Below are 26,823 nucleotides of genomic sequence, written 5' to 3'. Positions count from 1 at the left end.
AATACATTTTTTTATATTCATAAAATATATGTTTGCACTACACTAAGATTGAATATTGATTTTACATTTTTTAAAGGGTGGATATTAGCTCAGAGGGCAAGATAATACTCTAGGATATTATCTTATAAAGGTCTGGTTGGCCTGTTTTGGAATTATATATCCTGTCAAAATATATTTGGGGAATCTTTTATTGTAGTTTAAGCTTTATTGGCAAGATAATAATAATAATAATAATAATAATAATAATAATAATAATAATAATAATACAATCCACATGATTCTTTGTTTCCACTAATCGTTATGTCTTATATCTTTATTATATCATTATATTATCATTATTATATTGTTATATCATTTTATTATTATATCTGCTCTCAGGTTATAAGAAGACACCAAATGAGTGATTTATTAATTTGCACTTGTTTGTTGAAATAGTTAATGTAAAATTCTTAGATATTATAAAATGGAATTTGTCTTACAGCTGATATAATTATTATTCTTTTTACACATATTTACTCTTATTTCTTGCTCTAACAGAAATATATGCATGTTGAATAGCACCTATTGAAAAGGAATGCAGATTGGATTTTTTTTTTGGTTATTTTTACAGTTTTTATATTTCCCAATAAAATAGTCACTTTGTACATATACAGTATTTAACTTTTATTTCTAAAACCCAAATATTCTTAAAAAGCTTGCATACATAAAAACAATCAGTCTACAGGTTAATTGTGTGTATTTGCCTTGCCTGCACGGATCAGTGTGTTTGTTCACATTACACAGATGCGTAACACGAGAACCTCATCAATGAATGTAAAGAGGTCCTAGTTTCCCTTCCCTGGCTGAACACAATATTGCTGTTGGTTGAAATATGAGTCTGTATTAGACATTAGCACAGTAGAGACCTCAAACAGCGAGACGGATGAGCTCCTACACTCAATCAGCATCTGTGATTAAATTACTCTCGTGTTGTGGCTTGAGTGTGCAAAGATTACGCAGTTTAAGCTAGAAATGATGGATCTAACTAAGATGTTTATTTCATTATAACTTTTAAACTAATTGACATATTGACAGATTGAATATAAGGTGATAATTCATTGTACACCTTCTGGCTTATTTTCAAGGCAGATTACCATTTTTGGTAATGTGGTATCCATTGTGAGTGAGTGCTAGGAAAAGGTCATGACTGGGGTCATTTTTTAGGAATGCAACATCATTGTTTGAGCAGAGTGTATTGTAGTCTCCCACCTACTGTGTGCGAAGCAATGGAAAGGAACAAAGAGCACAGATCCCAGTGTGCTGCTAAATAATGTATAAGAAAAAGGTATCATCGCGTCTCTCCTCTCTACTCCACTGAATTCCTGCACATGGAAGAGGGGGGGTGGGGGTTGTGTGTTGGTGGGGAGGTGCTGAGGGTGGACATGTTGGTGAATAATTCAAGGCAAATCAGTTTACAGACACTCAATCAGCTCTTACTGCCTGAGTACACCAGCAAAACTCGTTGCTCGGACAGGACACTGTTGGTTTTCAGAATATTTTAAAGAGATTTTCACGTTTTTCAGAGAGAAATTACTTGTGGATCTTTTTTTCCTAAAGGATACAGCATTGGTCACCTGAGCGTCATGGCACCATGGTACACAGAGTGGTAGTGCTGGCTGATATCTCCCTAACTGTATTCCTGCTTCCTCTCCTTTTGCATGGTAAGAGGTCATGCCGTAAGTTTATATGCAAACTGGCATAAACTTCTGGCATTGCAAATGTTAATTGCTGAATATATAATTTTATTTTCTTGTCATAATAGACGGGATACCAATTTTTACTATTTTAAGGACCGAATTTTTGTTGTTATTTTTTTTTTCTAAAAATAGCACACCACAAATTGTTTTGTTCCCTTTTTGTAGCATTTAAAATTTTGTAGCAATTCACCAAAACATGTGCTATTAATTAAGAAATAACACATTGTATTTGATATATGTCGTTACTAAAAAATTGTCCAACTCTTATTTGTCAGAACACTTAGTTATCCAAAGCATCATATTTGTAGACTCCTTCCAAAAATGAAAACGAACATAAATATCACTTCGCCATATCAACAAATATGCACAATTATTAACCCTTTCAAGAAAGTCTTCTATACAAGTCTGTAAATTAGCAAATTGTTACTATATATACATTAATATGATCTTGTAATTTGCATCTGCACTGCTATTTGAGCTGTTATTACACAAAAGTAATCAGATTTGACAATGCAGTTGCACTGCGGTACATTTGTTAATAACAACCTAGTTCATTTTTTTATCCAACTTTTGACTTTTTTTTAATCCAACTTTTGACTTTTGTTTGCAGGTAAAATGCATATTTTTTCTTTGTTCTATTAATGCATTATTCTTTCAGGTCTGGAGATCGTGGACCCAGGGCAAGTCATCTACAAAGAAACAAGGACTAATGGAGTGGTGGACAAAGGAGTGATTCTGGAATGTGGGCCTACTCTCCCTGATGTCTACATTTGGAGTTTTACCAAGCCAGGCACTGATACTATTCGAGCCGTGGTGTATAACTTTGGGAAAGGTCCAAAACTCCAGCAACTGGCCAAAGATTTGGGTGACCTAAACGTCATCAGTAACAGCGCCTCTCTGTCCATAACGAAGCTTCCTCTAGCAGCAGAAGGCTTATACACCTGCCAGGCTCTGTACGACACAGCGGAGGGAGCCAAGCTTTACTATTACTATGTGTACCTGCGTGTTTTAGGTTGGTGATTAGAGTGCATGATGAGATCTAATCCTGGATGAGCTCAACAGTATTTCTTACATGAGAAAATCAATCTCTTAATGCACCAGAGTCTAGGTTGTCTTCTAAATACTGATCAGTACAAGGTCTCAAGTTCACCTGGAAAAAAGAATAGGATAGCACTTTATCTAGATTGTTGCATTTCCAGGTATAAAAGCTTTTTAACTGAAATATAAAAGAAAGTTTAATTTAGAATTTACGGTGCAAATGCAAAACATTAAGCAATTACCTTAGAATAACTAAATTGAAGTTTAGACCAAAGCATTTCAATAGTATTTAAGCAAGAATTTTAGAAAATGCACTTTAATTTAAACAGTACAGCATGGTTAGCAGGCTTCATAAAAGAAAACAAATAGGTTTTGTATTTGTATTTGTCTTGTAAATGTTTAAGATTTTCGACGGGTATTTTGATCAAGAAGTAGGTGGTAAAATATGGCTTTTAAAGATCTCCAGGTATCCGTACGTTTACAGCTCACATGATTTATTTCAAACTGATAAGACTCATTTAGAGCTGTATGAGGTACATTACTGGCAAAGTTACAGTTTGTATTTTACTTGGAATCACTGGTTTAAATACAACCAATAAGACAGCAATGCAGAATTGACAATCAGGTCTAGGTCAAAATTTTTAAGAGCTCATTGCTAATTGTTAAGTTGTGTAGGAATAAACATTACCCCAAAAAAATAATTAATTCCAGAATAATTATTGTACAAGCAGTTATAAGTTGATGAAACGGTATTTTAGAAAAAATAAGTGCAAAATTTAAAAAACGTGCTTCTCTGGGTATTCTTACACACTAAGAACACTCACACAATTAGTAGTAAAGCATGATTTGATTATTTACTAAATGAGTAGGTGAAGAATTAATTATGAACAATAAGAAAAATATTGCTGTTATTAAACACTGTAATAGTTGGCTAATTCAGGCTACCTGGCACGTGTAAAGCCCAGTTGTTCACTTCACAAAGTGATATGTAATATATTGGAAAACATTTGATATTTTTTTTAAAGAATTGCTTTCAATAGTTACAGTATGTAAATAATTTTACATGTACTTTAGCCATTATCTATTAACCATGTTGATTCAAGATCATTTTATATGCTGATATATACAAATACTAAACAAGCCATGTTTAACAGATTCAGGTCAGTACTTTATTTCTAAATTCTTTTCTCAGGACTGTGACTCAGGCATTAATGCTAACAAGCTATCATATGCCCCTGGCAGGGTAAATATCAGATATCTTTGCAGGCAGCTAATACACACAATAGCTGAGCAAGTGTGAACAGAAATATTTTGCAAGGCCTGGTAAATCTAGCCTATTTACTGTAGACAAGCATTTTTCACTACTGAATCATCAGCAGCCATAGCATATTTGGAATTATAATATGCATGTGAAAGTCAGAATAGATTGCTAGCTCACTATATGGTATGTTATATCAAGACAACTGCATTTTATCTTTTTTTTTTTTACTATGAGATTGGAAATCCATTTAACATGCCAGCAAGATAAAATACATAACTTAAAAAAAAAAAAAAGATTAATGTAATTTTGCCTTTGCTTGTCAAGGCGTATCTAGCACACGTAAACTGTCCATGTACTGCTGCAATGCTTGCTGGTTAACAAGTTTACTGATTGTGGAAATTCCAAAATGTGTCCTACAGTGCCTGTGTCCAAACCCTATGTCCAGCTGAGTGATTCCTCGCCTGTAGAAGGCGCATCAGTGTGGATGCGCTGTGGACTGGAGAATGGCACAGGCCCAATTCACTATGTCTGGGAACAGGAGGACCATAGTGGGCAGGTCAGCATACTGGCAGAGAGTGACAGCAATCTAATCAACATCACCTCAGTAAGCCGTAACCATACGGGCTGGTTTAAGTGCCTGGCCAAGAACGAAGTCAATCAGCAAAGTGGTGACCGCATCTGGATGGACGTTATATGTGAGTGGGATTTTAGGCAATAACTGTTTTCTTTATTTATATATTCCATATATTTCCTGCAAAGTTTAGCAGTTCCTTACACATATGTTCAATTCCTTTAGTTGGACCAGATCTTCCTCAGATTGATATAACACCGTATTCAGTAACGGATCGAGGATACTCAGCTCTAGAGAGAGAGACTGTTTCGCTTCTATGTCAAGCTTCCTCCAACCCTCCCAGTCAGTATGTCTGGTTCTACAACAACTCCCAGGTCTACACTGGACCACAGCTCACCATCACCAAGATCCTCCGAATGCACACAGGCTATTATGCCTGTCTTGCTCAGAACACTTATCTGAATACACGTTCCAAGAAAACCATCACTCTCACCGTCTACTGTAAGTCTATTTAGATCTTATGGCCATTTCCTGTCTCCATGCAATCTGCTCTGCTTAACTTTTAGTGTCGTCTTATCTGAACTTTACCTGTCTATCATTCATACCTTCACTTCCTATTATACTTTCCCCTATACCCATGCATACACATACACACGTTGTTTGATGTCCACTCTCTGGAGATGTGCAGCAAAATATAGTCCTCTGTCTACAACAAGCATCTGGATGAGGTAAAAACAACTTTCAGGCAGCTGTGAAAATCAGGTATAGAGCTACGTTATTCGTTTCCTGTGATCATGACAAGCAGCGGCTGGCATTCTTGTCATGATCTCAAATCTGCATTGACAACAAAAATCATAGGGCTGTATTCAGAGGTCATTAGAACATGTGTAGTGAGCCAATAGAGCAGCTGCATACATTGCTATTCAAATCTCAGCCATAACTGTGGACTTGAGTGCTTCCCAGACAGTTGCATGAGAATTGCATAAAGCAGAGGAAGGTCTCATTTATATGCAATTTGTTATATGCAAGTTTCCCCCTACTTTTCTTGTGCAAAATCTAGACACTTCTACTCAAAAAAATATTTGACATCCTCAAAGGTATAAACTATACCCAGGTGATTTGCATATTCTGAATGGAGTATCCAGACACTCGACTTATGCGTGTGCACATTTTTTTTTTTGTATATATTTTTGAATGCTGTGTAACTTTCTATGCATAAATATTGGCAGTAACGTTTGAATCTTCGTTGCTAACTCTGAATACAGCCCAAAGTGCTTTGCCTAAGACTGTCAAACTGCTATAGAGTGCATCTATTTAGGTTGAAAATCCTAAGAATCTGTGTAAGTCAAGGATGTACTAGTAATAGATTGTTAAATCTATTGTTAAATCACAGAGGTTGTGAGGGCTACCCACTTTGAATTTTGAGAAAACATCTATATTGTGTAGAAACGCTCTGTGCCTTTTACAAAAGGATCCAGTAAATCATGATGCCCATCAGTGTCTACTATCTAGCTAGCACAATATAGAACAGTGCCTTTAGGTCTAAGTTTTACAGGCTCTGGCTTCATTGGATCAGTTCCCTCCAGTGTTATTCAATGATTTTCTTCTCACAGATCCACCAGATGGTGTGCCATCTTGTTCTATCTTCCCAACTAATAACTACAATGACTTAGCTCTCATCTGTTCCTGGGAGGGGGGTTACCCTTCAGCTACCCTCAACTGGAGTCCATATGTGAATGGAGACAACTCACAGGGTGTTTATAACATAACTCGGATTCAGCCAGGGACTCAAACGGCTAACAACTCAGTATTCACCTGCTATGGCTCACATGTGGCACTTTCTTTATCACAGCGCTGTAGCACCAGGACATGTGAGTATTCATTGTTTACAGACCTAACCATGAAATAGGCTTTATTTCATTTATTATTATTATTTAAATTACTATAAAGTTATTCAGAAAATTCATAACTAAGTATTGAAATGCCATGTTTCCCAGGGTTGCCGAATGAAGAACCCCAGTGTTCTGCATATGCAACACGTAATAATGAGTACCTGATGCTGTCTTGCTCATGGGAGGGTGGTTTTCCTCGTGCTCTGCTGTGGTGGGCTTCTAGTTCAGGAGATATGCAGGGCACATCTGAGGAGAACTCCAACATCCTAGTCTTGCGCTCCAGCGCCACCTACAGTGGCAAAGCATTTGTTTGCCATGCCAAACATCCACTTGTTAAAGAGAGCAAGCAGTGCGTGTTAAAATTGGGTATGGACCATTCACTAGAGCTTGAAGTCTAACTACTGCAATGAGTAAGGAACAGAATCAGCTAGCCATTCTTTTTATCTATTGTTTTGTTTTTTCCCAGAGGCACCAGTTTTGATGACTCAGCGCAGTGTTGTTTCAGTGTACGAAGGCAATGATGTTCAGCTGACCTGCATCCTGAGCAAAAACTATCCTGCAGTCACAGAGATTACGTGGTACAATAATATGAAACAAAAGGTGGGTGACAGTGACACACCCAAGAAGTATGTTCTTCAGCAAGCTGCAGCCTGGTCCAATCTGACTGTACGGGAAACAGATGGCATGATGGATGGTGGACAGTACTGGTGCTCTGCTACCAATGCTGTAGGAGGCGCAGAGATTCCCATCTTACTGGTGGTACTTAGTGAGTGTACTACAATTTCCCGTAGACACAGATATCTTGTAATAACGATTTTTTTATCATGGATTGTAGTGGAATTTAAATTGATATTATAATGAATATGATCATCTTCAGTTTAATGGATTAAAAGTCTTACACAGCACAGCCATACACATTATAAACTCAACTGCTGTGGAATACCTTAAGGTACCATTCACTTTTGTTTATTGTATGTGTTGAAGATAGGTTAATGAGTTCCAGTTTCATATTTTTATACTTAAAACACAACAATTATATTGCTAATGATCCCAGGACTTCACACCAGGCACTTAATTTTTTTAATTCCTTGAAGAAAACAAGTTTAAAATTTCTTAATTTTTAATGAACATTAAAGCTAAAATACAAAGATCATAAGCTGCAAGAATAATGCTAGAGACAAAGCCAGAGCTGCTTTACAAGGCATACTTTGTGTTTTAATGCATAAATAGTTTTTGAATAAGCTGAGACATGACTAGGTGAATTTAAAAACAATTCAAAAGTATTTGCCAGGAGAATAAAATGGCTATAAAGAGGTGTTTACTAAATACATACTAAAGTGTTAATGACTAAATCTTCATCCAGGGTACCCAATGCCTCCAAATGTCACCATCACTAAGATTGTGTACAGCAGTCGTCAAAGGACTGATGTAAATTTGGAATGGTTGATCCTGTCAGATGACGACTTTACTGGATTCTTCATAGAGCGCCAAAATTTCCCATTACCAATGTGGCAAAAAGTGGTAGGAGAACTGGACCCCAGCAGTCGAAGCTACCAGATCACCAACCTGGATCCTTCTGGGACATATTCAGTTCGAATTACTGCTGTCAATCGCCGCACGATTGGACACCCCTCAGAGGTCAAGAGTCCAGGTGGGAATTGATATGTAATTGTATCAGGTTTATAACTTACATCTCATGATAATAGATATAGATTGTCACTGATACAGACTAACCTGAAAAACCTTTAATGTACTTAGTAACCTACAGTAAGACACAAGTTGTCTGATCTTTCAGATACAGCTACAGCTACTAAGCTAATATTGCTACAGGTACTGGACCTGAACTACCCCATGTTTTGCTCATTGTGTTTTCTTTGCCCAAGGTATTTCAGGTTTAGGTTAGGTAGAGCATGAACTGTACATAATTTCATTGTAGGAGGCAGGGCCTGGTAGTGTAATAATACCAGACTGTTGTAAATAAATTATTTGAACTGGACAAAATAGACAAACACTGCAGTGTCTAATAAAAAACTGAAATTCAGTCAAACTGTGCTAATCCTAATACACACAGATTAACTGTGTACATTGTGATGCACAAGTTAGCATAAATTAGCCTTGTAGCTTTGCGACAAAAAGAAAATAAGTTGGATGATCATCATGTTCCTGTATATATTTGATTTAACAAAGTATTTTATTGGTTTTACAAAACTGTTTAATACTTAAGAAACTAATTCCATCAGTTCCACTGACAATAAGCCAGCTAACAGAAATTGCTCTTTTTTTGTTTTGTTTTGTCTGCTTAGGTGAAATGCACCATCACAAGTTCACCAAAACAACAAACAACCACACTCTCTCTGACACACTGTCTCTTTATTTGATCTGTCTGTCATCTAATTCTTTGACCTTTCCTAACATAACTGTTAAACAAAAGCAATGTTTTTTTGTTTCCCTTTTTTTTTTAAAGTTAAGACTAATGCAATCTAATGCGAAATAGAATCTAAATTAAACAGAAACAAAAATGTAATACTAATTAGTTCATCTTATAAAGTATTAAAACATTGACATGCTGTTTGTCGAATGTGAAATTTGTTCCATATTGATATTAAGATTTGCTTTCTTCCAGCTCTGCCAGGCTTTAATGCTTATCCTGCGGTTATCGGGGCAGCTATTGGAGGCATGCTTGTGGCAACGATTGCTACAGTACTGCTGTTTATGTATGTGGTGAGGAATCGCAACAACAACCCCCGTAAGTTCGACATTGGTACAAGGGGTGGGTCTGTGCATGATATTTTTTATTGTAATTTAGGATTAAGTCTGTCTGCAAAGTTTATTTCATGCTGCTAATACATGTTGCAAACATTTTTACAGGGCTTCATGATTTAATATTTGGCAGGTATGTATGGATCTGTTATTTCTAAATATGTATTAGTAAGAAAAGTTAGTAAAAAATTTAAGTAATAATCATAATTTCAAAGTTCTAACAGAATTTTCAATTTTTGGGCCTGAAATGAGCTGCACCCATAGACAATGCAAAAAAATAAGCTGCATTCTGTTACCCATTTCTTAACAAGCAAACAAATAATAAATGTTGTTTCATCTTATAGTGTGCAGGCCACACAGGGTGCAAATATTTGCCTCTTACTTTAAACGTATTATTATTACTTATTATAATGAAATCTGATATACAAAGCAAACTATATTGCTGTATATAGATTTATAATAATTTTCCCAATAAGATTTTATAAATGATTTCACTTACAGGCAAAATAGCCAGTCTAGAGAAAATATCAACTACCCTGAGGATGAGGTTGTTGGTGGATCAGAAGCAGATAGCACTGGAGGAGAAACAAGTCAAGGTACTATACTTGAGCACAAAACTGATAGGTCATTAAAAAAAATATAATAAATCCTACTGTCAAAAGGATTTGCCAATCTATTTAATTTGATACAGATGGTACATTTTACATTTTTAACGGGCCATCCTATGCTGTTATAACTGCTGTCTACTCGTCTATTTCACATGATACAGTGAAGAAACTGAGGAATGCTTTAATACTCAAGTCCCTCGTCATTTGTGCACTCTTGTTAGCCTGTTAGCTAACCAAGCAAGCACTTATAAACAGAGTAATAATGCAGGTTCAAAATGACCTGAAAAGGTTTGTCCTTGTTTGATTGAGGTACAAGAATAAGAAAATTATTCTCAATTTGGGCACACCATACTCTTGAGCAAATTATTATCCAGGAAATATACCAGATAGGTCGTGTTTTTGGCACGGCATGCGCACTTGATACATCTGTGAGGTAAAAAAACTCTGACGTCTGAGCATGCATCACTGACATCTGCTGTTTTTGTGTTTTATAATTCTCTGCACATCTCCTGATAACATTTTCTTTCCCAGGACCATCTGGATCTGTGGTGTTGCCACGACCTACAGCAACACCCACAAACCTCCCTCCAGGGGACGAACCCGTCAATGTCACGATCACTGTGATGGCCTCAAGCTAGAACCATTATGGAAACCAAAAGTTTTGATTTGATCTGACAGCGATATTCAAATAAACCGAAAGTGAAATGAGGATAAGTTCTACCTGAAGGATTTACAGTGTTGACACAGAAAGGACACTGTTTAAATAAAATTATAAAGTAAAAAAAAAGTAAAAAAATTTAAAGGTCAGGTTTATTGGCTCATTAGGACACCATCCCTATTATGATACTGTACACAAATATTATATTACTTGCGAAATTTATTTACAATTAAGAAAGGATTACTCATTAAATGGTTCTGGAATCTTTAAAAAAATATATTAAAAAAAGTTAACAATCGTGTTTATTATACTCTTGAAGCTGAACTAAGACATATGTTGGGAAACTGAACATTTGTAAACAATAAAGTTATTATTTTCTGATTTCAAGTCTTTTACATTTCAAGTCTTTCACACCTATGCTAAAAAAAAAAAAAAAAAAAAAAGAAGAGACTTTTTTTAAATTTGCCAAATCATGGTTTTTCTGACCAATCAGAATCCAGCATTCAATAAGACTGACCATTCTACTGTGAACATCAATTTAATTTTTATTGAACATTTAAAGGCCTATTAAAGACGAGACAAAGGGGTAAATATTTTGGTTTTAAAAACATTTATTCGTATTTATATACTAAACCAGAGCAGTAAAATAGAACTTTAAAAAAGTAAGCAAGAAGCAAAGGGTGACCTTGAGAGAATAAAAAGAGGGGAAAAAAGAAAAACACAGAAGTGAGCCTTTCAGTCCAATACAATGTTTTTATACTCCTATGCTTACGGAAGCATTGAACACAAGTGGAACATAAAAAGTAAGAACAAAACATGGAGAATGTAGAGTATCACTACTGAACCTAGAAGATTTATTTCTTCATGTAAAAACGATAGGAACCCTTTGGTTACTTATGATGTCCGACAGCTTCTGTTTGAGCTTCACGAAAATCTTCTTGAATTCCAAACCATCTCCCTAAAAAATTAGAGAATTTTTTTTTTTAGATTTAAAAAAACTTCAATTCATTTTCAGAATGTCAAGTCAAGCTTCTGCTTACCCTCGATAGTCTGAAATCTACAAGAATACGTTCCTCCATTTCCAGGAAGTGGATTTTGAAGATCAGCTTGTTGTTACGGCGATCCAGTGTGGATACTGTTGCCTGAAGAGAGCGGGAGGGCAAAAAGGGAATGCAATAAAAAATTTCCTCCTGAATCAAACGGTCCTAAATTTACAGGATGTCCCTGTCATCTATAGAGTACCTGGTTGTTGCAGCTCTGTTTCCATGTGTAGCCCAGGTTTATACAGGTGTCACGGAGGGCCATGCTGGACGCCTCTGCCTTCAGGGTAGTGAAGAACCTGGTCATCCTCTTTACTAACCTGTGCCATGGGTTCTGTGGGATAAACAATGGTGACAGTTGGTACTTGAAGCAAAAGCGGCTATAGGGATGGCTTTGGTGTGTCAGTCATTAAACAACTCTGTGGTGGAACGCATGACTTGCTAGCTATTATAATCTCATTAAAATTAGATTTTCCTGCATTACAAAATATAGTTGTTTCAGAGGAAGGGTTTATACCATGCTATAAGGCCCATTATAAGTTGAAAGTCTGACAAGTCTTGGAATAATTAACCTGTGCTTTTGACCAAATGGCTCTAAATTCACAGGACAAAAAAAAAAAAAAGTGTGTCGCTATCTAGTGTACATTCAATTCTAATTAGACACACATTGATGACTTTTTGCTTTAGAAACGCTGTAGTGCATGATGACAATGTTGTTTGAATTCCCAATTAACAAATAAATCCAGGTACGACATCAAACAGAAAAAAATTTAATCTGGAGCAAGTGACAGAGACAGAGGCAAAAATTATTGTGGACAATCCCACTTCTGCCCACAAAATCTCTCGTACGTGTCCGGGTGACATTTCCTACACCTTAGTCATTTAAATCTCATTAAGACAATCCATGACCTTTGGTTCTCTTTTGACATTGTTGCACAAAATTTGTAATCGGGCTGGTGCATTAACACTACCAGTACCAAAGTTCACTTTTGGAAAACATTTTTAGAAAACATTTTTTTATTACACATAAAAAAATTAAATAAACACAACAATTTGTCAAACAAATAATGCCATAAAGTCAGATTTATTCATTTTACTACATAATCTGACACATAAAATTTTGACACATTAATCCAAAGAATTTAATTAAGCCATTTTCCAAAAATGATTGGAAATAAAATTTTGTGTGTAAATAAATTAGAATTTTTGTCCTAATGAAAAATAGTTTTTTCCCTAAATATAAAAGTAATATATTCTAAGATTAAAAAAATCAACATGCTTTTTTGTATTGAATTTTAAAGGCATTAAAGCAGCATGAATCTTAGCAAATAGTAATATCAGCTCTCATAATATTCTTGTGATATTTAAAAAAAAAACTCCATCCATGAACAGTGGAACTGTGGTGAGAACTCCCAGATCCCATATGCTTATTGCTATAAACAGCCTTACAGGAAAACAGCATATGGTGAAGTGTTATTACCTGGCTAGCGCCCGGTGTGCCCAGCAGTTGGCTTCCTAATAACATGTGATCAGGGCAGGCAGGCTGGGAAAAGCTGACCTGAGCTCCATCAGTGAGCACCACATCCTCCCTGACTTCCCACAAGCCCTGTGGCTCTGGCTGAGAGCTGGAAATCTGCACCCGCTCATCACTGAGGAAACATCCAAGCACATAAAGCTTAAGATTTTCTCTTGGACAGCTGGATAAACTATTAAAAATTTGTGTGACTAACTTAAAACCTGTTAGTTCGTGCAAGCTGAAATCTCTCTGAGTCAGAGCGCAGCAACTTGGTCAGTGGTCCGTGGACATCAGTCTGGCGTTTTGCTCCTGCGGTCAAAACAAAAAACATGAGAAATGCTACAGAACACATATTCAGTTCTCAGGATGATAACTCTAACTCTTACAAAATAATACGTGAATGATTTCATGATTCCATACCACAAGAACACTATGTGAACATTCCTTTGGACACCTAACCATAAGATTTGCAGGTGCTTTTTGAACCTCCCATTTCACATTGAATACCAATTTAATGTTATACTATCCATTACTAATCTGGGGAGATGTTCCACTAGAATTTGAAGTGTACTAGTGTCTTTTATTTGTGCTCATTCATCCACAAAGGCTTTAGTAAAGTCAGGTATTAATGTAGTCAGCGTTCCAATAAATTCCAGAGGTGTTTAGTTGGGTTGAGGTCGAAGCACTAAAGATTATATATCAAGCATCTAAAATGTTTTTCCTCCAATCCAACAGGTTTCGGTCTCTTAGTTTCGGTAAAGAGGAAATTTAATGCTACCATGTTCAAAGACATCCAATAGAACTGTATTCTTCCAACTTAGTGGTAACATTTTGGGGATGAACCATATATGGTGATGTATAAACCAATACTTTTGTCCATATATCGTAAAACAGGGTTTAACATAAACATGACAATCATTCTCAATATTTTTGTTATGGACTGGAATCTTATTCAGGGTGTATTCTTGCCTCATGTAAGTGTCATGCAATATAACATGAAATAATGGTGCATAGATATAGGATTACATTTAATTTTACTCTTCATTGAAAATAAAAGCATTCAATTGAAGTTGTTCAGATTTTTCAGAAAAAACAAAGCACAAATGGTGATTTCAGAAATAACAATATAAAGCAAATTGATATTTTGGCTTTTGACTGTAAGTCTCAAATATTAGAAATATTGTTATTACTGCAGCACATATAACAAAAAGAAAAAGAAACTCTCAAGTCCTCTGAAACAACCCCAAACCTGATTTGAAGCTTCTGGTGAACCAGCGATGCTTTTTGATCTCAGGAATGGTGATCCGGTCTTCAGGACTATGGAGCAGGATCTTTGTTAACAGACCTACAAAACAGGCAGATCTCAGAAGGTACATGATTACAAAGAGAAAAAAAAAAGAGCTACATTTCAGCCCTATTAAAACAGCAAGTTTCCCAAAGTGACGTGTCTCCAATAATAATGTAGCAGGAAGGCAGAAGGAAATAGTTTCTACTCGATTTCTATTCCTATAAATATAGAATATAGATTCTATCCATGTTTAAATCACAAATTGGGACATTATCATAGTTCTGTTGAAAGTTTGCATTTGGAATTTATGTTGTTTTTCACAGACATAAAGAAAAAAAAAAGGGTATAGAAAAACCCAAATGATCTCATCCAAATAGTTTCCGGAGAAAACCATTAGCATCACATGATACTAGCATTTTGCTCTGTTAACATACACTTTATGGGCAAAAGTAGCAGACACCTGACCACAAGATATGTACATGGTTTTGAACATCACATTCAAAGTTTAGTCCCCACGTGCTCTTATAATAATCTCCACTGCTCTGGAGCTCATCCTAATGGTGTTCAGTAGGGTCAAGTTCAGAACTCTAAATCAGGCCACAAGATCCAAGAGTTCAGCCCAAATAAACTATATCTTCACAGACCTCACTAACGCTACAAATCTAAAGACTATATATTTGTGTGCCTTCAACTTTGTGGTAACAGTTTAAAGAAGAACCATATATGACTGGAAAAATCAGGTGTCCCAAAACTTTTTTCCACATATAGAGTAGTTCAAATATTTCACAGTTACATTACAGTACCAGGGTATTAATTGACAATACCAATTAGTGGTTAAAAAAGAAAAAAGAAAAATTTCTTGACTTTCTGAGGTAGGAGAGAGTAGGCATGAGCCAAAAACAAACAGAAATGCAAATAGTGAGGCAGTGTGCAGTGCTGATTAACCAGAAATAGCCAGCTGGTTGGTTTCAGTCAAGACAGCAAGGTATATGTACTGTGTGTTCAATAGCAATCATGTGTGACAAAGTTAGGAATATGCTGAAATGGCAGCAAAGTAAGCAGTGTTTACAGCAGAAGCAGATTATGTAGGGTTTTTGTACAGTTACGTCCAAATACAGTTCATGAGTCCAGAGAGAGAAAGTCGAAAAATGTCAGGAAGTCTCAACCAAACACACACGTCCACACATTTATGTCCACACATGCAGCACTTTTACTGCTGGATGTCACCAGTTACTATTTCGAAGTTGCCGATTCTTAATACTGGCTGCCGCACACACTCCATGTAGTCATTTTACACATCCATTACACATCCGTCATTTTACACACGCACCCATATTATATTATTATTTTATTAGAACTTCATAACTGTTACATGCTGTTTTTTGAACATCCATTTGACTGCTGCTATTGGTGTTTTGCACAACCTTTTGTGTTTATTTACAAGTACACTCCGGTGTACTCCTCTTTTGCACAGTGTACTGTATATTTTGTGTTTTGTATTTGTCCTACACTGTCTTGTGTCTTCTTTTGACACCTGGTTGCACTTTATGTGGCGAGGAAAACTTGCTTCAGTTCTTAGCTCTGTGTTCTATTATGTAGCTCTATTTTGGTTTATGTTCTGGAGGAACGTTGTCTCATTTCACTGTGTACTGCATCAGCCATATAGGGTTCGAATGACAATAAAAGCTTCTTGACTTGACTTAGTAACGTTTTACTGGATGGCACAGCTACTATAGCATTCCACTTTTGACAACAAAGCAGGAGATGGATCACATGCACTCTAATGTCATTGCAGTGAACCCCTGATCATTCGCAGTTCGGAACTCATGGCTCGAAAAAATTCATGGGATCTCATTTTGGAACCGAACAGCGAGTTGCGGATTATCCTAAAATTAACAGGAATCCGCAGCGGGACCGAATGTTCAGGAACGTTAGGAATAACATTTCAAACTGTTTCACTACAAATGTTTTAAAACACTATTGTATTAAATGGACATCATGTCTAGATGAATTTGCTAAGGTACCATAGGGGCTGCATTGGTGCGTCCAAAATTTGCGGATTTTCGTTTTTAGAACGTAACCCCCGCGAGTTCCGCGGGACCACTGTACTCTCATTAAAGCGTGAAGTCGCTCCATATTCGCATAAACTTTTCTCAGCTTTGTCATCTTGCTGAACATCTGGCCAATGGTATTTTTTATGCTTCCTTACAACAACTCGCTGTATGTGTGAACATAACTGAAGGATCTTGATCAGAGTGAAAAAAACCTTGGGCATAGAAATTGAGGTAACCTAGCTGTCCTATCATCCACTGTGACCAACCCTGAAACATTGTAAAAACACAACTTTTTGCTTCCAGTTACCGAGAGACATGGAATCAATTTTCTTCCATGGTGTGAGGTAGGTTTTCTTCTGCAGCCAGTCAGAATACTCCTGACAGCTCTCACTCGGCTGGTCCCACGGTAACTCTGTAAAAAAAAAAAAAAAAGAAAAGAAAAAAAAAAGCAGCCACATCCGTCAGTAATATCTGAGCAGACAGATGCTGCAGGCTCTGCCTCTGTTCCAGAAAACACAAACACACACAAACAGTCACCGCACCTCCAGCCAGCATGGCAGTGAGAACGATGCCGCAGGCCCAGACATCTGCAGGCTGAGCGTTAAACTCGGAGCGGGACATCAGCTCCGGAGCCACGTAGGGCAGCGTGCCGCACAGACGGGCCAACTTACGCTCGCGGCCACGGTGCCGGAACATGGTGGCCAGGCCAAAATCTGTGATCTTCAGGTTATCTGAGAAAACATTCACAATATATAAGAACAAGCATCCAAATCCATGGACATCTTTTCATTCTTGTCAAATCGTTCTTACCTTTGTCATCTAAGAGGATGTTTTCTGGCTTGATGTCTCGATGTGTGATTCCGATGCCGTGGAGATATTCCTGTGAGGACGAATGCAGATTAGGGACAATTTGGTGGAAATGTGCATTGTGGAAAAAATTTTCAAGTGTATTTTGTTATGCTTTAAAGGGTTCTTAGACCTGTACTCATAGCATGGTGAACAGATAAAAAAATAAAATCAATAAAATCAATCAATCAAAAAGTATGTCTTGTTAAAAAAAAAACTAGCAAAGAAATGAGCTTTGCCTCCAGTTGAAACAGAGCTCCTCTTCATAAAGAACGATTTCAGCTTTAAGGGGTGATGAATCGGTCGGTGGAAAAATGGGGACGGCTTTTCAATGCTTTCATTGTAATTGCATCTCAGACAGCAGAAAGCTCTAAACATTACTAACGGCTCCTATCAGCTCCAGTCTGGATAGAATCTTGGATTTCACTTGAGGTGACTGTGCACTGTACCGGTAATGGAGTTATATTACAGCATTGCAATGCATAACTGCCACTTCATTTCATTTCGCTTACTGCGGTCAGCATTCCTGCAGTTCTAAATTCAAAGCCATGCTTGTCCATTTCCTGTGAAAGGCAAAAATGCACTGAGGGAATTCAGAAGCCCTTAATTTAGTACAGTCTACTGTGGGATGTCATGAGCTTTCAATGTGGCAAATACTGTAATAAGGGGTGTAATGCTACACAAAATTCAAACTGACTAAGATACAGTACCATGGGGTCTTGATACTAAATATTTGTAATAAAACAATAGAAATGAGCCTCATTATGTGCCTCAGTTCCCTCGTAACTCAACATTATTATGTTTTAATAAATTGTATTTTAATCATGATTCATGCACAATAAAATCTGTGTAATAGAAGATTAACACAAGGTGCATCTCAGCTTTCTGGTTCAAAAGTCAATGTACTGATCGTAAAATCTGATTGTAAAATCTTTTCAGTAAACAGGAATGTGCACTTTTGGGGGGAAAAAATAATAATAATTCTGCCAAAAAACCATGACAGTTCACTATGTTCTCTTACTTTAAAAATAAGGAATTTCCTCAATACATTACTTTAGTCTTTCTTTGTTTTCACTTCAACATTTTATACACTGTTTGAGTCCAATCATTTTTAAATGTTGAATACTTTTTTTAATCTTGCTTGAGGTACCATAACAAAAAAGTCTGTTGATAAAATCAACTTTTATGACATATACGGTGCCTGTCGAAAGTTTGAAAACACCTTTTATGTTTTTTTAAAAAACACGTTCCTTTTGTTTATTTGCAACAAACTGGTAATTTAACGGTACAAAGATTTACTCTAAACAAAAAAAAAAAATTAAATAATAATAATTTTTTTTAAATATATATATATATATATATATATATATATATATATATATATATATATATATATATATATATATATATATATATATATATATATACACACACACACACACACACACACACACACACACACACACACACACACACACACACACATATATATACATACATATACATATATATACACTGCATATATACACACACATATAGAACTTTTGGGTCATAATTCCACTAAACGTGTTTGGAGGAAGAAAAATGATGAGTACCATCCTAAGAACACCATCCTGTGGTGCATGAGGGTGGTAGCATCATGCTTTGGGGGTGTTTTTCTGCACATGGGACAGGGCGACTGCACTGTATTAAGGAGAAGATGACCGGGGCCATGTATTGCGAGATTTTGGGGAACAACCTCCTTCCCTCAGTTAGAGCATTGAAGATGGGTCGAGGCTGGGTCTTCCAACATGACAATGACCCGAAGCACACAGCCAGGATAACCAAGGAGTGGCTCTGTAAGAAGCATATCAAGGTTCTGGCATGGCCTAGCCAGTCTCCAGACCTAAACCCAATAGAGAATCTTTGGAGGGAGCTCAAACTCCGTGTTTCTCAGCGACAGGCCAGAAACCTGACTGATCTAGAGAAGATCTGTGTGTACAGTAAACGTTTGACCTCTGTAATTGCAAACAAAGGCTACTGTACCAAATATTAACATTGACTTTCTAAGGTGTTCAAATACTTATTTGCAGCTGAAACATACAAATAAATTGTTAAAAAAATCATACATTGTGATTTCTGGATTTTTTTTTTTTTTTAGATTATGTCTCTCACAGTGGACATGCACCTACGATGACAATTTCAGACCCCTCCATGATTTCTAAGTGGGAGAACTTGTAAAATAGCAGGGTGTTCAAATACTTATTTGCCTCACTGTGTGTATTATATAAATAAACACACACACACTGACCTTTGCTACTATATGAGGTTCTTCTCCAAACTGTTACCACAAATCTGGAGGCGCTCAGTTGTACAGATCTTTACTGACTCAAGCTTCAATATTAACATTTAATATAATTAGGGCTGCAATGATTCCTCAAATAACTCGATTAATTCAAATACAAAAACTTATTAAGTCCAATAAGTTCTGTTTAGTCTATTTAATTACACACTGTGTTTCCCCACGAACCATTATTACTGACGCACCACTCGCAGAACCGCTCGGGACTCGGGACCGCTCTGGGGTCTTTTTCATAATTGTCACGTATGCACAAAACGAGGCTGGAAACGTGCATACACCACTTTCCATGCAAAGGTTGTACGCACTGTCTGTGTCACCAATTTCCCTTCTCGCCTTCTGCTCAGTGTTTACATACAGGTCACACTTTCTCCTGTCAAATCTTTTTTTTTTTTTTTAAATCACAAACTTTGTGTGGAAAGTGGCGAACTCACGTTTCCATCCTCATTTTGTGGTCACACCACGTTTTCGAAATGAGACCCCTGGACGGGTAAACACAGAAGATGCTCCAGAATGAAAAATAGAGTGAAAACAGCAGGGGGCATGGAGAAGATTCAGGCCAAAGAATACAACAGAAAGTTTCCAAAGTTTGTGATTATTTTAAACTAAATGGAAGAAAGCACAGTACAGTGCGTTTGCCCTTATTTAAAGTAATTAGAAATTATTTATATGTTTGCATTTTGATGTAATATGGAAATTAAAAACACAAAATGGGTTTAGTTTTCACAGATAATGTTGTATGCAAGAGAAAATTTAAATTTTTCTAAAAAAGGAAACCATTCACTTGTTCATTTTAAGAGACCCGTCTTATTTTCCCTAATATTCATATATATATATATATATATATATACATATACACACACAGTACAGACCAAAAGTTTGGACACACCTTCTCATTCAAAGAGTTTTCTTTATTTCCATGACTATGAAAATTGTAGAGTCACACTGAAGGCATCAAGGGCTATTTGACCAAGAAGGAGAGTGATTAGGAGAGGCATCCACCGTAAAACGTGCCAAAACAAATACATGGATCATGAATTAGCAATTCATAGAGGATCAGTCGAGGCCCGGGTTACCAACAACCGCCACAGGTATTGTTATCCAACAGGGTACCGGTGGAAATTGGGCTACTGTTGGACGAAGGAGGAGAAGGAGAGGAGAAAGACATCTACAGAGACATCAGGGAAAAAAAAGTGATGCGAATTGATTATGACTTTTTAAAGGGAGAGAGGGAGCTGATATGATGGAGAGGAGATGATATGTTGTGTGTTCAGGAGACCAAGTGGAAAGGGAGTAAGGCCAGGAACATGGGAGGTGGGTTTAACCTGTTCTATCAGGATGTGGATGGAAAGAGAAAAGGTGTAGGGGTGATTTTGAAGGAAGAGTACAGTAAGAGTGTAGTGGAGGTGAAGAGAGTTTGTGTTGTGTTGGCAGGGGACAGTGTAGATAGACAGAATCAGATAGTGGTCTGTAGGATGGTTTTGGAGGTGAAGAAAAAGAGGAGGAGGACTGAAAGAAGAATAAGATGGTGGAAAATGAAGGAGGAAGAGTGTAGTGTGAGGTTCAGGGAAGAGGTCAGACAGGGGCTCGGTGGTGGTGAAGAGGTGCTGATTGATTGGGTAACTACTGCAGAAGTGATGAGGGAGGCAGCTAGAAAGGTACTTGGCGTGACATCTGGAAATAGAAAGGAAGACAAAGAGACGTGGTGGTGGAATGAGGAAGTGCAGGACAGCATAAGGAGAAAGAGGTTGGCAAAACAAAATTGGGAAAAGGTAGGCAGGAGTACAATGAGATACGACAGCAGGTGAAGAGGGATGAACCGGTTGAACCAGATGACATACTAATAGAAGCATGGAGATGTTTAAGAAAATTGTGAAAGGTAAGAGGATGCCTGAGGAATGGAGAAGGAGTGTGCTGGTACCGTTTTTTAAGAATAAGGGAAAAGTGCAGGCCTGCAGTAACTACAGGGGGGATAAAGTTGATCAGTTACACCATGAAGCTATGGGAAAGAGTAGTGGAAGCCAGGCTGAGAGAAGAGGTGACCATCTGTGAGCAACAGTATGGTTTAATGCTGAGGAAGAGTACCACATACATTGGAGAGAGGGAGCTGATATGATGGAGAGGAGAGGATATGTTGTGTGTTCAGGAGACCAAGTGGAAAGGGAGTAAGGCCAGGAACAAAGCATTATTTGCTTTGAGAATGTTGATGATGAAGTATAGAGAAGGACAGAAGGAGTTGCACTGTGCGTTTGTGGTGCCGAGAGAGGAGTTGTGGTGTTGTATGAGGAAGTCTGGTGTGGCAGAAGTATGTGAGGGTGGTGCAGGACATGTATGAGGACAGTGTGACAGCAGTGAAATGTGCAGTAGGAACGACAGACTGGTTCAATGTGGATTTTGGACTGCATCAAGGATCGGCTCTGAGCCATTTCCTGTTTGCAGTGGTGATGGACAGGTTGACGGACGAGGTCAGACAGGAGTCTTCGGGGACTATGATGTTTGCGGATGATATTGTGATTTGTGTTGAGAGTAGGGAGCAGGTTGAGAAGAGCCTGGAGAAGTGGAGAAACACACTGGAGAGAAGGGGAATAAAAGTCAGTAGGAATAAGACAGGGTACATGTGTGTGAACGAGAGGGAGGGCAGTGGAGTGGTGCAGTTGCAGGGAGAAAGGGAAGTTGGAGGAGTTCAGGTACCTGGGATCAACAGTGCAAAGTAATGTAGAGTGTGTTAGAGAAGTGAAGAAAAGAGTGCAGGCAGGGTGGAGTGGGTGGAAAAGAGTGATAGCAGGAGTGATTAGAGATAGAAGAGAATCTGCGAGCAGAAAGTTTATAGGACTGTGGTGAGACCTGCGATGTTGTATGGTTTAGAGACAGTGGCATTGAGTAAAATACAGGAGGTGGAGCTGGAGGTAGCAGAGCTAAAGATGTTGAGGTTTTCGTTTGGAGTGACGACGATGGACAGGATTAGAAATGAGTTTATTAGAGGGACGGCGCATGTAGGACGTTTTGGAGACAAGGTGAGGGAGGCGAGATTGAGATGATTTGGACATGTGCAGAGGAGGGACATGGTGTATATCGGTAGAAGAATGCTGAGGATGGAGCCACCAGGAAGGAGGAAAAGAGGAAGACCAAGGAGGAGGTTTATGGATGTGGTGAGGGAAGACATGCAGGTAGTTGGGTGGAAAGAGGCAGATGTAGAGGACAGAGTAGTATGAAGACAGATGATTACTAAAATAATCGATAACTGAAGCCCTAGATATAATAGCTCTTTTTTCACAAAAAAAATATATAAATGTTAAACTCACCACTCCAGCAATTAATTGTTGAAAAAACCTGTGCGCGTCCTTTTCCGGCATTCCCACATCCGGCTCTGTGATAAAATTCCACAACATTCTTGAGTCGTTTGTTAAGCGAGGTGAGTAACACCACCTCAGACACGGCTCACTCTCCTCTCACCTATTCGATCGAACAGTTCGCCACCACTGCAGTACTCCAGGAAGATGTAATGGATCGACCCCTCACTCCTGTGCCCATAGAAGCGCACGATGTTGGTGTGAGACAGCATCTTGTGCACGCACACCTCTTTCTTCACGTTGTCCATGCAGTCCTTGGCGGTGGTCATGTCCACAACTTTCACTGCCACCGCCTCCTCCGTCTTCCTGTTGACCAGCAGGCGTACCCTGCAAGACAAAAGACAAAAAGCAAAATCAGGACAGTCATTGTGTAGGTTAAAAAGCTGAATGCTGTATTTAATACCCACTCTCCATATGCGCCCTCTCCGAGAGTCTGCACAAGGTCCCAGTCTTGAACAAAAGGCACGGCCATAACCTATAAAAACAAAAATAAATCTGGAGCATAGGGTAAGTGAGACAGCCAGTCAGTTCACGATCATACGCTTAGTTATATCATCATTCTTATACAACTATCAGAGCGTACAACATGTACTTACATACTCCTGTTACAGCACAATCCATTTACAGTTACATTTAACAAATGTCAGCAAAATCCATTTATTACTTGCCACCTATTAATAATCTAGATTTAATTTTACTTTCTCGAAGCTATGACAAGCAAATGCAGCTCGTCACGTGACTGAGAAAACATAAACCCCTTAAGACTCCCCTTAAGACCCCAAAAAGCATATCTTATATATATATAAAATATGCTTTTTTCATCTCCATAACACATGTAGTTAGTTCTCAGGTTGTCTATGGTTGTCTGTAGATGTAGGCTGCATATAATCTCTTCATGTAATTGAGATCAGGGCTTTGTGGAGGCCAAACTATTACTCACAGGACTCCTTCTTGTTCTCTGTGATGGCCAATATATATATATATATATATATATATATATATATATATATATATATATATATATATATATTGGCCATCACAGTTACCTTCTAGTAGTTACCTTCTGCAAAGAGAACCTTGTTTTGGCCTCCACAAAGCCCTGATCTCAATTACATGAAGAGATTATATTCAGCCTACATCTACAGAAGATCTGTGGTTAGTTCCCCAGGATGTTCAGAACAACTCACCTGCCAAGATCGTTAAAAGACTGTACTTAGAAATTTATGCTGTATTTATCTTTTGTTCATTTACTTTCGTTTTTGTCAAATGACAACTGATCTCTGGACTAAGCAGGTCTTCAAAATAAACATCGTATCACGCAGATCTTTAAAAACAAATCATTAAAAAACATCATATAATATTTCAGATCATTGCAAACCAACTGATTTTATATAAACCCCCAAACTACATTCGAGAGTAGAAGAGCATCAGTGCAGCAGGACACATGTTCTGGTTACTGCACACTGAATTACCTTCAGTTTTCACAGCTCAGTAAAGATCCAGTGTCGGAAACCAGGCGATTCTTCCATATGATCTCCCACACACACACACTGAAACTCTGACAAATGACACACTAAAAGAAAAGTACAGCAGTATTGTGTAATACCGCGTCCCCCGTCACTGCCTGCGTTTACTGATTTGGCGCGTTTCTTCCAAATGACTTGTAATGCCGGAAGTTACAACACGGAAGTTGTATTTCCAAAATAAAAGTGGAAAAAAGTCTGTGATTATTATTATTATTATTATTATTATTATTATTATTATTATTATTATTATTATTATTGTTGTTCTTGTTGTTGTTATTATTATTTTAAATCACAAAACAGATGTAAAGAAAGGAAGTAAGCAAGGGGGCATACAGTTAATAATGAAGCTTCCTAACAACCAGTAGTGGACAAAGTACACAAAGCATGTAGTTAAGTAAAAGTAGAGATACAGTAGGTTTTTACTTCAGTAAAAAATAAGTGTGCTCCCCTTAAACTTTCACTTGAGCAAAAGTACAAAAGTATTTGACTTCAAATGTACTGAAGTATCCATAGTATTAGGATTTATTATCGCTATAATGTTCCTTTTACCATTTTTTATCACAAGACTCTTATTCAGCTCAGTTGATGTGAGAAGTCTCTAATGTTACGCTTAGCACAACTATCTATTAATAAAATGATATTAATGAGTCAAACACTGATTGATTTTTAATAAAATGATTGAGCACAAAACCTTCTTTTAACTACTTCAAAACAATGAAGGCCACAGGTGTCATGTCAAGTTCGAGTCAGAGTTCATTCATTTATTTCTCTCTAAATGTTTTGCTTGCTGTTGAACTGATGCTAAACTGTATGTTGGTGATGAGTAGACACCAAGTGCCAATCAAAACAAGTTCAAACAGAGCGAGCGCTCGACACTGATCGGTGCGTGCTTGATCACATACGTTTTATCCTCATAAATAAAATGGAACGACTGATTTCACAAAATGTGGTTGAGGAAAAAGTACGATATCTGACTTTGAAATGGAGTGAAGTTAAAGTTTTCCCAAATGGAAATACTTCAGTAAAATAGTTACGCAAAAAAAAGCGACGCAATTACATTTACATTCAATTTTCATTTAATTACATTATCATCACTGTTCACCACTGATACGGATTCAAGAATGATATACAACTTTGAGGCCTTTGGTTTAAAGGTTTTGACATGTTCTTAAAGAAAGTACAGAGAGACATAATGTTAGAGGAGAATAATCTAAAATTGGGTTTACAGTGAATAGCTCTGGCTTTGTGATTAGTGAAAGTCCTGAGTCAAATTGTTGCTTTCAAATGTTGTTGTTGTTGTTGTTCTTGTTGTTATTATTATTTTAAATCACAAAACAGATGTAAAGAAAGGAAGTAAGCAAGGGGGCATACAGTTAATAATGAAGCTTCCTAACAACCAGTAGTGGACAAAGTACACAAAGCATGTAGTTAAGTAAAAGTAGAGATACAGTAGGTTTTTACTTCAGTAAAAAATAAGTGTGCTCCCCTTAAACTTTCACTTGAGCAAAAGTACAAAAGTATTTGACTTCAAATGTACTGAAGTATCCATAGTATTAGGATTTATTATCGCTATAATGTTCCTTTTACCATTTTTTATCACAAGACTCTTATTCAGCTCAGTTGATGTGAGAAGTCTCTAATGTTACGCTTAGCACAACTATCTATTAATAAAATGATATTAATGAGTCAAACACTGATTGATTTTTAATAAATGATTGAGCACAAAACCTTCTTTTTAACTACTTCAAAACAATGAAGGCCACAGGTGTCATGTCAAGTTCGAGTCAAGAGTTCATTCATTTATTTCTCTCTAAATGTTTTGCTTGCTGTTGAACTGATGCTAAACTGTATGTTGGTGATGAGTAGACACACCAAGTGCCAATCAAAACAAGTTCAAACAGAGCGAGCGCTCGACACTGATCGGTGCGTGCTTGATCACATACGTTTTATCCTCATAAATAAAATGGAACGACTGATTTCACAAAATGTGGTTGAGGAAAAAGTACGATATCTGACTTTGAAATGGAGTGAAGTTAAAGTTTTCCCAAATGGAAATACTTCAGTAAAATAGTTACGCAAAAAAAAGCGACGCAATTACATTTACATTCAATTTTCATTTAATTACATTATCATCACTGTTCACCACTGATACGGATTCAAGAATGATATACAACTTTGAGGCCTTTGGTTTAAAGGTTTTGACATGTTCTTAAAGAAAGTACAGAGAGACATAATGTTAGAGGAGAATAATCTAAAATTGGGTTTACAGTGAATAGCTCTGGCTTTGTGATTAGTGAAAGTCCTGAGTCAAATTGTTGCTTTCAAATGTTGTTGTTGTTGT

The 26,823-nt window shown here is 37.2% G+C and overlaps 2 protein-coding genes across 3 annotated transcripts; one reads left to right on the top strand and one right to left on the bottom strand.

Annotated features, from left to right (window-relative positions):
- The first annotated feature begins 1,545 nt into the window (after nt 1-1,545).
- LOC124398119 (V-set and immunoglobulin domain-containing protein 10-like 2) lies at nt 1,546-10,967 on the top strand. The gene is made up of 12 exons (XM_046868152.1): nt 1,546-1,700; nt 2,395-2,748; nt 4,455-4,730; nt 4,832-5,107; nt 6,220-6,477; nt 6,604-6,864; nt 6,965-7,264; nt 7,862-8,149; nt 9,122-9,244; nt 9,367-9,391; nt 9,760-9,854; nt 10,398-10,967. The coding sequence occupies exons 1-12, from the start codon at nt 1,631-1,633 to the stop codon at nt 10,502-10,504; spliced, it is 2,433 nt and encodes an 810-aa protein (XP_046724108.1). The 5' UTR covers nt 1,546-1,630; the 3' UTR covers nt 10,505-10,967.
- Nucleotides 10,968-11,117: 150 nt separating this feature from the next.
- On the bottom strand, nt 11,118-24,622 carry chek1 (checkpoint kinase 1). 2 transcript variants are annotated; one of them, XM_046868693.1, is made up of 13 exons: nt 24,429-24,622; nt 23,364-23,451; nt 23,060-23,283; nt 22,909-22,973; nt 17,233-17,302; nt 16,965-17,153; nt 16,730-16,834; nt 14,330-14,425; nt 13,302-13,389; nt 13,045-13,213; nt 11,767-11,898; nt 11,565-11,666; nt 11,118-11,482 (listed from the first exon to the last, which is right to left on the bottom strand). In XM_046868693.1, the coding sequence occupies exons 2-13, from the start codon at nt 23,426-23,428 to the stop codon at nt 11,387-11,389; spliced, it is 1,401 nt and encodes a 466-aa protein (XP_046724649.1). In that variant the 5' UTR covers nt 23,429-23,451; nt 24,429-24,622; the 3' UTR covers nt 11,118-11,386. The 2 variants fall into 2 exon arrangements, with proteins under 2 accessions (XP_046724649.1, XP_046724650.1); XM_046868694.1 differs by having other exon boundaries at nt 23,364-23,431.
- Between the last annotated feature and the right edge of the window lie 2,201 nt (nt 24,623-26,823).

This window comes from Silurus meridionalis, chromosome 15 (genome assembly GCF_014805685.1).
Source record: "Silurus meridionalis isolate SWU-2019-XX chromosome 15, ASM1480568v1, whole genome shotgun sequence".
Classification (NCBI taxonomy): domain Eukaryota; kingdom Metazoa; phylum Chordata; class Actinopteri; order Siluriformes; family Siluridae; genus Silurus; species Silurus meridionalis.
This window is presented reverse-complemented; position numbering and strand designations above follow the sequence as displayed.